General features: G+C 37.3%; 1 protein-coding gene across 1 annotated transcript; it reads left to right on the forward strand.

Moving 5' to 3' along the window:
• Nucleotides 1-7526: 7526 nt before the first annotated feature.
• On the forward strand, nt 7527-9855 carry LOC121767301 (homeobox-leucine zipper protein ATHB-40-like). The gene is made up of 3 exons (XM_042163544.1): nt 7527-7731; nt 8159-8487; nt 9488-9855. Exons 1-3 carry the CDS (start codon nt 7647-7649, stop codon nt 9692-9694), a joined length of 621 nt encoding a protein of 206 aa, XP_042019478.1. The 5' UTR covers nt 7527-7646; the 3' UTR covers nt 9695-9855.
• The last annotated feature ends 2271 nt before the right edge of the window (nt 9856-12126 follow it).

The raw sequence follows: 12126 nt of genomic DNA on the forward strand, positions 1-12126 counted from the left end.
ACTTAACTGACAGACCATTCAACATTTTATAGTTTTCCTATATCAATTATTTACCCACTTAACTTCTAAATATTCATTTCTTATTCTCTTTGTTTTAAAGAAATACCCCAATTAAGATAAGGCTAAATGAATATTCATTTCTTAATCTTTGTGTTAGAAAAAAAATACCCCAACTAAGATAAGGCGAAATGAGTGGAGTATATGTTAATACGAAAACTACTTAATAGACTGACAATCCTTTATTAAAGTTTCAATATATGAAAGAAATATGGTGTTATAAACTTAATAATCCTATGAAACAATCATATACACAAAATCCTTTTAAATTTGAATGGATCCAAAATAAAGCTGTGTAAAAACAGAGTAGAACAAAATGGTGACACGTTATTACTAAGCATCACAATCTATTTACTCCATTTTGTCCAATATTCTTCAGTAGAATTCCATTGATTCCAATTCTCCATTTTGGATTCAAAAATTCCGATTGCCTGAATCCGTCCATGCATAATTAGTGGAACTGCAATATTATTGAAGAACAATTTATAATAGAGGAAGAAAGTAAAATAATGATGTGTAGACCAAATCTTTTGGGCATCTCAAAATAACAAATTTTGCAATTATCAAAGCACCTCGTGATCCATTGGTTTTACATTTATAAATGTATTCCCAAAAACAGAAAAAGTTAGTGTAAATAAGATTATCCTTATCCATGAAAATCTAATCTAAGCACGCAATAAACAATGGTGTTAAGCTTATCCAAGCAACTTGAAATAGAAATAAGGCCACCTGGGCGCCCGATGGCGTCCATCGTCCTCGGGCGCGGACGATGCCCACATTGTGGGTGGCCGATGCATAGGGCGCGCCCTACGTTGCGGACGATGGCTTATCGTCCGCACCATCGTCCGCTCCATTGTGGGCTCGGAGGACGATGGCGCGGACGATAGGCCATCGTCCGCGCCATCGGGCGCCCTATTGCGGGATCGACGGACGATGGTCGCGGACGATGGCACGCGTTTTCGATTTTTTGTATAAATACCCCTACCTCACCTTCATTTGTAACATTTCATTTCACGATTTCACTCTCGAAACTCACATTTTTATTATTACTACGAAATGGATTCAAGTCCCAAGAGTCCGATGTTTGGGGAGGAGTGTTGGCCTGGTACAGAACCGGGCGAATATCGACCGTTCGACGCCAACACGCAGTACGATCCTGAATTTAATACGGAATCGTACGGTTTGGATGACATGGAGCCGTCTCCAAACCTACCTGCCGCGCCGCCGCCACCCCTTCCACCCCGGGTAAAAAGAAGCGGACCCGGCACCGCACGCAGAAGTTGCCACCTCCGAGAAATTGTAAAGAGTACGCCCCCGGCCGTATGAACTACCAGCCGGATGAAACCTTCATATTGGCGAGGTGTTGGGTGGACATATCGTAGGACCCGATATTCGCAAACAACCAGAGGCAGGTGGCTTACTGGGAGCTCATCGCCGAGCGCTACAATGTGGCGAAGCCGCCGAGCGCATACAAGCGCCAACGGGAGCAGCTCCGCAAGCACTGGGACCAGGTGAAGAAGCAAATCATCTTGTTCTCGTCGGAGTACGAGAAGTGCGCGAGGGAGCAGGGGAGCGGCGAGAGCTTGAGCGACGTGCGCTGATGTCGTACCGGTCCCTGTACGGCGAGTTCAAGCACGAGGCCATCTGGGTGCTCTTGAGGGACAAGCAGAAGTTCCAAGGCGGGATTCTGCACACCGGGGCGACAAAGAGGACGAAGACCACCGAAGCTGGTGGTTACACGAGCAGCGAAAGCGGAACTCGTCCAGTGGACCTCAACCGGACGTACGAGGACATTGAGAGTTTCGGCACACCGATGTCCTCCCTGCGTCCCATAGGCGTCAAGGCTGCGAGGGCCAAGGGGAAGGCGGTGGCGACATCATCCTCGACCGCCGCTGCCCCATTGCCGATCCCGGTCCCGCTCCCAACCCCGAACCCGACGGCCGCCGTGTATGAGCAGTTGGCAACAGCCTCGATGGCGAAGACGTTGTTGCAGACGCACAAGACCCTCAAGAAGTGTACGGACCCCGCTGGAGCCAAATATCTCCGGGGGTTGATCGATGAGCTGCGCCAGAAGTTGGGAATTGCGTAGATTAGCCAATTTGAATCGTGTAACTTTTGTTTAATCAAAGCAATCTTCACCGATTTTTAGTTAATCGTTGTGTTTTTTAATTAGTTTGCATTACATATTTGTTTAAATTAATTAATAAAATAATAGTAAAACATATAGGGCGCGTCTTAGGGCACCCTATTGCAAGTGGGGTATAGGAGGATAAAACTGATGATGTGTCGCAACATATGACGCCCATTGCTAATGGCCTAATCCTTGTTGTAGAGACAGCCATGCCCATTTCGACACAGTACGATGCGAGTTTAGGTAGCTTAGCTAGCTAGGCATGTGTCAGGATTGATATTAGTAATGCTTTTCTTCTCTGTCAAAAAGTGAAAACTATAATAACTAATGTTTGCTTTGAAAAAAAATAAATATCTCCAAACTCAAACTGAGAAAGAAAAAAGAAAATGGTGTAACCAATGGAACCCAATCCCTTCTGACATAAAAAATGATGTGTGCGTGTCGTTAATTTAGTCGTGGACAGGGGCTGGATTGAATGACCTTCTTAACTTCCTCCACGTGTCACCCTCTAAATCTCTTAACCCCTACCTCTAAAATTGACTTTTAGTTCGAAGAATTCCTCTAAAATTGACCCAAGGATTAATCAAATAGTAACTATAAATATTCTACCAACTTTAAATTATGATTTAAATTGTAAAAATCTAGGATATAATGCCAATAAATAACAAATGGTGTTAATAAAAAAATGTCAATTGATTGACATTGTGTTAACGTTATTTATCATCGGTTGACGTTAAATCCTGAAATCTAACGGTCTAAATTATAGTTTGGAGTTTGTACAATATATAGAGTTTGCAATTTTTATCCTTACTCATACGGTAAGACTATATATAACGTGAAATTAATAAAATATATAAAAAATAAAAAGTAATTAAATAATAGTGGATAGTGAAGCTTGTTTTAATAATAGAATATACTAGAATGAGACTTATTTTTGGGAATGCCTACTTTGGAGAAAATTTTATTTAATTATTTACATTGTTTATAATTAATTCATCCCTTCCGCATGGGTGTTGACATTTCTCTTTTGTCACAGTTATTTAGGAAACTTATTTATAATGTTAAGTATAATATAAAGTTATCACGTGAAATCAAAACAAGCCAAAGTGGAACGGAACACCATCAAAGAAGTAGTAATTCAGTTATTATTAAAATCAAGGCTAATTAAGCTGTCCTAAATTGTGTCAAAAAATATCTCATAACATCAATAATATCCAAACAATACTCATGTTAGTGTATGGTCTCTGCTTTTGTAGTTTGTCAACTTTTTACCAGCTTTTCATTCGCACTATGCAGTGATTTGATACTCCACATGACAGTTTTACATTTGAACTAAACCTTTTGTACATGAAAAAAAAATCATTATCTATAAAAAATGTACCTGAAACAATTATTGCTTAGCTCAAATCAATGATTTCAGTTTTGGGGTGTATTTAAAGGCCATAACATGTTCCTAAAAGTGTAAGGGTGTCCACTATAAGGTGGACACGCCCAATAGCCCCGCCCCAGTTTTTTGTCCATAGCCCCAATTTTTTGTCCATAGCCCCAAATATTTGTGTCCGGCACTATAGTGGACACCTCCAATAGCCCCCAAATTTTATAATCAACATTCATTTTATAATATTTCAAGTAATTATGAACAAATTTATCGGGCTATACGTAGTTAGAAGAAGCCGACTATACGAATAAAACTAAAAAACAAGATTGTTGTTAAAAAAACAAGCAACCATAAGCTGACTACTGAGAGAAGAATTTTATCAATGAGTCAATAGATTTTCTAGTAGATATCCACAAAAGGATTGGAGAAGCATACAGTGAACATAAAATCTTGATACAAGTGCCAATACATTGTCTAAAACTATAAACAAAGTGTCAAATGCTAAATAAACAAAATCGTCAGCCAAAAGAATAAGACTTTCTTCTTTTTTCTTAGCAGCCGCCGCGGCCTCCCTCCCCCACTATAGGCGCCGCGCCTATAGGCGCGGCTATAGCCCCCCGCCGCGTCCTCGCCCCGCACCCGGCGATTCCGCGTCCGCCGCCCCTCCCTCCACCCGCCGCGTCCACCCCCCGCGGCGGACACCCTTCACACTATAAGCCGCCCCGCTTCCGCCCCGCTTCCGCCCCGCTCGCGGCTATAGCCGCGTCCACGTTATAGTGGACGCTCTAAGCAGACATGTGATTTTTTTTTCATATGGTAATTTATTCATATCTTTTAAAAGTACTTCAGCATGGAGTATGTATTTTTATTAACACATTTCTTGAGTTTACAGTACTAGCAGAGTGCTTTAAGATGTACTAGTACTAGTTATTTTTTGTAAACGAGTTTGTATACTCGTGTCGATGTAAGCTTCGAAAATTCTCTTTTGTTTCCTTTGGACTGTATTGCGCTCAAGTGTCGCATGAGCACATCTCATCATAAATTTGGGGCATCACCAATTAGGCAGAATTTGAAGTGGCACCTTCAAACGATATATTATTTCCATCGAACGTGAGCTTCACATTTAACCAATTACACCATTCATTTTGGTTGTCGTCGCCATATATACTTGATTTTTGTGTGAGTGAAGAAGAAACGGAGTTGAGAGATAAAAATGCTTTTCAGTAGTATATCTAAAAACATCAAATTATACAAATGAACTCTTTCATGATCTAAGCATAGATAAAACCAAGTATTTACGTATACATGCACATAATAACATTTATTGTGCAATTCAGCGATTATTGAAATCATCCCATGTTTTCCATATTCAAAACATCACTCAAATATTATGAATTGTACCCTAAATATTTTTCCAAAATAATTTATTATACTAACTCTTCCTAGTAACAAAATGATCTTCGGCCCAATTAGCCCAACTCTCCTAAATATATCATGCCTAAACTATATTTAATTCGGGCCCATTACCCTAATCCCAAATTACAAAATACTTTGGAGATACAGTAATACAGAGTGAAAAACATTTTTAATTTTGAAGATCATGAAGATGAATGGATAGTGCAATATTAAACTAATCAAGTATGATGGACCTACATTGAAATTTTTGACCATGACGTGCTACTAATCCCTAATCCAATAGTATTAAATTGTATTATTATTTTATCAATTAATCAAGTACTACTACTACTAATATAGTTTTGTATTGTTAATTTCCTAAAAATTACTGTAATTGTGTATGAATGAAGATAGATTAGGGGATGGGATAGGATAGGGTGATGAGTCAGAGGGGCGCAGCTGAAGGTGGAAGGCATGGAAAGAGGAGAATACCACCTAATTGGACAACAAAGTTGCTACTCCTAATCCAGAGGCAAATTTTACTATTTCATTAATCATTTCGAGGTGCTCATTTGGGATCCCAATACCCACTACCTAACTTGGCTGATTAGAAATTAGAAACCAAAATTAAAATAAAAAATAAAAAATAAAAAATAAAAAATAGAACCTCCTCTCTTTCTCAATTTTATACGTATTACCCAATCAGGAAAGCCAATTGCAAGTGCCCTTCCTTGGTTCTTGCAATATTCTTAGTTGGAGGAAAAGAAAACAACAATACGTTTGACATTTTTGTATACATTCACACACTTTATTGTAGAATCATTTACACTAATCATGCTCAACATGCAATACAAATCATCTACTATAAAGCATGATGAATTTAGAAGATGAAACTTTCACTATAATGGAGTTTGAATCTAAAACTACGAATTTATTCAACAAAGTGATGCATTATTTAAATATTCCATCTGTTCCATCCATATATTTCATGTTAATTGAGTCATTTTTCTATTTTGGAAAGGTCCAAGATAATTAAGTCATTTTTATTTTTTGCAAAAAATAACTCTTTCTCTTGCTTTATTTTGTCTTCCTCTCTTACTTTATTCATTATCTACTTAACACACTATTCTTAATCTCCGTGCTGAAAAAAAATGAATCTATTAACAAGGAACATGTGAAATATTAATCTCCAATATCTAGGGATTGAGAATGATTTTGTTTATATTTTATCCAATTGCATGCATGTTTAAAACATACTTATAAAGGGTGACAAGAGAGATTTAATCACAATAATTAGGGATGGGTTACATCAAGAAGTGGAAGCTGATCCAAACATGAAAAAAGTCAAGATGAGTGAGGGTATGATGATGAGTAAATCACATGGTTCCAAAGATAAAAAAGAGGAGAGAGAGCACATATCTTGGATAGTTGGATTGGATGGTACTCTTTTACTGTCACAAAGAGACTATATATAACTACATGCATATTTAGACCATATCATATGTAATAAACAAGAATAATGTAAAATGAAATAAATATAAAGATATGGATGCTTTCAATTTCAATGAACCCCTTTGATGGAGTCACGTTTCACCAAATCAAGATACAAGAAGGGTATAGCCACGCCACCGCATCCGTTTTCCTAATTTGTGAAAGACCTAACTTGCTTCTCTCTACAACATTTTGTTTTCAAATTACAAAGGTTAATTTCATTCCATAATGTTGATATCATATCATCTTATTTTTAAATTTTGAAATGTTAATCATTGAATTTCGTAATGTTTGTGTATATCTTCTTACCTGTGCAATATGTGCTGAGATAATGCTCTCGATTTATATATATTTTAATTGGATAAACCCATATTCTCGTGTAATAAAATGCAAACCACTTACTATAAATATAGATTATGCTTGAATGACATAATATTTTAAATATTTTTGCCACTCATCTATAGTACTCTAATTCATGATAAATATATCGATGTGTTGATAATATTTCATATTTTCCACTACATAAAAATAAAAAATGAAAGGACTTAGTTTCTTATTACTTCCTCTGTTCCATAGTAGTAGAGTTATTTTTTTTTATTTTGGGTGTTTCATAGCAGTAGAGTCATTTCATTTTTTAGTAAAGAGTAGTAACACATTTTCTCTCTCCTACTTAATTCTTTTTCCTCTCTCCTACTACTTTATTACTCTCGATGTCCCCTAATAAGAGCCCTACTATAGTACTCCATTAATTTTATAATAAAGTTTGAGTAGAATAAATTACTTGAATGTGAGGTTCATTTAAAATTTATTATAAAAGTGAAACAAGATTCCTAATGGAGGACGAACAAAATGACAAAATAAAATTCTTAATGGAGAACAGAGAGAGTATTTTTTTATTTAATACTACATTATACACCTTTTTTAGTTGTTGTGCAGAAAAGAAATCCCCCACTACTACAAAAATAAAAGTAATTATATCTAATAGACAAGATTAAAACTACCATGGCATTCTCGTAATTTTCTTGTCTAACAAAGGGGCTAATTGAATTGGTTCAACTTTATAAATAAAGGGTTCCCATTCATTCCCGAAGACCTCCCAAGATAGCAGCAGCTTCATCTTTTCCTACCTCTTTACTCCAAATTTGCAAGTCAAAAGTCCAACATATCTTAACATCAGTTGTAGAGAGAGAAAGGATGAACACTGAAGTCGATGAGCAAATGGCACTCATTTCTCAGTACTATCCTGATGCTATTTACACCCAGTTTGTACCTGAACACGGTTAGTAAACGTGTACTAACTACGAGTACTACTTTTCTTTTTTACTTAATTTATTTACATAATCTAAAATTATTATTTTTACTTCCCAAAAATATTTTTCATGCACATATATATGTATAGAAGATAAACACCCCCCTACCAAAATATACTATTTTGTATGTTCTGATAACACAACAAGCCTAGCTGTGGCGAGCTAAAACACGATAGCCAAAACATCTGGAAAAAAAACAGCCAAGACAAAATCTAACTAAAAATCTACCCAAAAGAGCAAACACAGAAACACCAACAAGAGAAAAAAAGAGAAGAAGTAGCAGAGAGAGCACAAACGCCCAAAGCATAAGCCACCAAAAGAGAGTTTCCAAGATCAAGCACATATACTATTTTGTAGGTATTGATTTCTATATAATATGAGTATATGTTTGTGCAGGGGCGGCGTCGAAGCCAAAGACGCGGAGGCGGAGGAGGAAGAACAAAAGGTGCGAGGGGGGCAGGGAGGGAGATGGGGTGATGCGGAAGAGGAAGTTGAGTGAGGAGCAGGTGAAGATGCTGGAGGAGTGCTTTGGAAGCGAGCAGAAGCTGGAGTCGGAGAGGAAGGAGAGGCTGGCCGCCGAGCTCGGGCTTTACCCGCGCCAGGTGGCCGTGTGGTTCCAGAATAGGAGGGCCAGGTGGAAGAGCAACAAGCTCCAGGAGGAGTACTCGAAGCTTAAATCCGATCACGACAACGCTGTCCTTCACAAATGCCGCCTTGAGACCGAGGTACGAGAATATCCTATGTCGTTTTACTATTACTGTGATCGCAACGAGGTACAACTCAATTGGTAATACGCTTCCTCTTATCAAAATATGTAACAAGAGTAAAGTTGAGCTGAACTTCGTTGTCTAATTATTAGTATATTTTTGGTAATACTTGACAAATGAAGTAAAATTTTACTCTTTTACGTATGTAGGAACTAATTAACTACACTATTTTATCCAGCCACTTAAACTCCGTTGTTCACTTACACTATTTTATTTCTGAGTTATTATCTGCCTGACAGCTCATGTATGTGTACGAGGAAGTGATTAAAAAGATGCCAAATTTGTGTGGCTAGGTGTATTTTGGGGGTGAGATAAAAGCAAAAAAGTAAGAAGAGTTGGGTGCATGGGAAGATGCATGCACCCTAGCCTTGAAAAATCATTTGGCATTTTATTTTTTACGCCCTCCGTATGCCACTAAATGTCTCATTTTCTCTTTTCCGTCCGTTAGTCAATAAATATCTTATTTCACTTTTATTATTTTTGCTAATTAGATCTCACATTTCACTAACTCATTATACTCATATTTTATTATAAAATTAATATATAGAAGTAGACTTCATATTCCATTAACTTTTTTACTCACTTTATTACATAAAGTCAAACAATTTCTTAAAATTCGTCCATGTCAAATATGAGACATTTAATCATAGATGGGGAGTAGTAAAGTAGCATTGAAATACCAAAGATTTGTAGGGTTAGCAAATGTCCGTACCAAGTAGTTTAAGGTGGATAATGCTAAGCCGTGGGTCGGTTTGATGATGCTGCACATGCCTCTCCCTGCCACGTGTACGTTCAGGATCCACCCCCACCTCAACTAATTATCAGATTATATTCTTCTTATTTAAAATGGAATCTACTACTACTATAAGTAAAGTTCCCAATATTACGTTTCAATATCTAATGTGCATTTTCATCTATTCACAATTAAAAATAATTGTTATAAATAATTATGGTACAGCTTCTGAAGCTGAAGGAACAACTCCAGGAAGCGGAGAAGGAAATACAGAGGTTGTCAGATGGATTTTCAAGCAACAGTCCATGTTCATCCTTCTCAATGGAAGCACCACCTTTTCTTGGGGAATTTGGAATGGAAGGATTAGAGAATGTGTTTTACAATTCAGATCAGAACAATGGAATGGAGTGGGATAATCTCTATTATATGTAATTAGGGCTAATTTGGACTAGTAGCTAGCTAGCTAGCTAAGCAATTAGAATTGGGGTTATATATATATAAGACATTCAATATGTAAATATTATTAACTCTCATGTAAATTAATCCCTAGTTTTATCCGTTTGCTTTATGGATAGGTGTTTCATTTTCAGTAAGTACTGGTCAGTTGCAACACAATTAATTAAATGTCCTAGCATAACTTGCTTTTTGACTACTAATGTTACCACTTTGTCGTATCTCTTGTCGTTATTCTGTTTTTTTTTTCCTTTTTCTTATATATCTATATATATGAAGAGTATCACACAAAAACTTTTCCCAAAATATGACATGTTCTGATCCTTTATCCTTTGTGTTGGTTTTTGGATTACAAGACATAAAAGCTGGGCGTAATACAACCCAAAAGAAGAAATACAAATGGAAAAATTGGAACGAAATTACAATGGAAAAACGAAACAAATAAATCGTGAACAGTGGTTTAGTCGAGTCAAGTCGATGAGTCATCTTTCCGCAAGACGAGATACGCCCCGGTAGTGCTGTTGGATTGGCGTTTCGTCCCCAAAGATAAAACGGCTACGTGTCTGGTGAAGCAGCACCGCTATCAGCAGAGCTCCGGCGAACTAGATGGAGGAGAAGACATAGCTTCGACATAAAGACAATGCAGAGAGGGAAAGAGCTTATGATGCAAAATGCTTTGTGAATGTGTAGGAATGCTTGGGATGGCTAGCCTATTTATAGGTTTAGTCCACTGCATGGGTCAACAGTCATGATGACTGTCATCATTGTGAGTCAGTAACCGCCGAGCGTTATAAACCGTTACGGAGCTGGAGAGGCTGATCTTGGACGGACATATCGCGACACGCTGCGCGTCTAGGTTCGTTCACGACGTGGTCAGCCACGTTGGCTTTACCGCGTCATACTGACGAGGTATCATCCCGCTTGGCTCGCTGACGTGGCCCAAGCCCTACGACCAGGCCCAAAGAACAGTCCAAAGACCAATTGCCAAGATCCAAGGACACGGTGGCGGCATGCCCGTGTGGGCTCTACAGCCCATCTTAGTTCTCTAGAATTATTACATGTAATAATCCTTTTTATTAAATACTTCCTCTGTCCCATTAAAAATGAAACGTTTTCCTTTATCTCTACTTTTTCATCTCTCTTACTTTACTCTCTCTTTATTAACTCACAAAACAACACTACATAAAATCTCATGCCGATTCCCAAATGTTTCATTTTAAGTGCGACGGAGGGAGTACTTGTTTAATAAGCTTGTTACTTTCAATGTGGGATAATTAACTCTCTTAATTAATCACATTGTTTCTCTCATAGCTCACTTATTAGTTTGCAATTTTGCACAACTTTAATCCATTATTTCTCACTCACCGGGAATCGGATTTGAGAAAATGAAATATACCACGGTTATCTACTCCGAACGTAGATCAACGCTATATCATTTAATTTCACAAAATTAAATGTCTCGTTGGAAATATTATTGGTCAAAGTCCTTTGACCGAGCATACGATTCCAACACTTTGTATAATTGATGCGTTTTACTATAAAAGAATATACCAAATATAGAAAAATAATCGTTTAATGGTACGAAATCAGGGTCTCCAATGGTCGAAACGGTGACCGAGAAGCTTCCTACCTTGAAGGAACTACCAATATGGGAGAAAGAGGAAGGAGATATAATTTGCATTAATTCATTTCATAACAATCTCAACATTAGTAACTAATTATTTGTAGATGATGCTATGGCTTCTTAGCTCACACAAGAAATTTAACTAATTCTGAAAACCACATAACAAATACGAGAGTAATCTTGCTGTCGCTGCTGCATGTGAACACGATAGTCTCCACATCTGTCACTTTTTCTTTAAATACTTCATTGTATGAACCGGCTATGGTGTTGAGTAATCACAAAATACTCAATGAACACTTCAATTTGACATGTACGCATGCTATCAAACATCATTGACATACATACATATAGTACGTTTCCATATAATTTGAATTGTATGATCATACATGTTTATACCAATTCTATCACAAATTAAAGCCACAAGCTTATCGTACGAAACACTTTTGTTCAACACAATGAATCCGTTTGAAAATGTGATCGTATGCACTCGCTGACACCGGGCACCGGCATTATTTACCCACCCAATATAAATTTTCACACCATGTCATAATACCTAGATCGACATAAAACAAATGAATATTTCTCTCTTACTCCGCCAATTGTGTATTAAAATCCGTTGTGAACATATATGATGCCATCCATTCAGAATTTAAATGAAATGGATAACCTTTCTTGTGGTGTGTCCAATTTCTAATAAAAAAACGCCATTCTTGATTCAATTTTGTAAGTATAATTCAATCTTGATTCAAGAACGTAAATGCAAAAGCATTTCTGCAAAACATGATAA

This window comes from Salvia splendens, chromosome 15 (assembly GCF_004379255.2).
Source record: "Salvia splendens isolate huo1 chromosome 15, SspV2, whole genome shotgun sequence".
NCBI lineage: Eukaryota > Viridiplantae > Streptophyta > Magnoliopsida > Lamiales > Lamiaceae > Salvia > Salvia splendens.

What these genes read in the sequence shown, in the direction of transcription:
- LOC121767301 (XM_042163544.1), top strand. Translation starts at nt 7,647, where the DNA reads ATGAACACTGAAGTCGATGAGCAAATGGCACTCATTTCTCAGTACTAT. An exon ending in CCAGTTTGTACCTGAACACG is followed by an intron (nt 7,732 to 8,158) that starts GTTAGTAAACGT and finishes ATGTTTGTGCAG; the next exon opens with GGGCGGCGTCGAAGCCAAAG. An exon ending in AATGCCGCCTTGAGACCGAG is followed by an intron (nt 8,488 to 9,487) that starts GTACGAGAATAT and finishes ATTATGGTACAG; the next exon opens with CTTCTGAAGCTGAAGGAACA.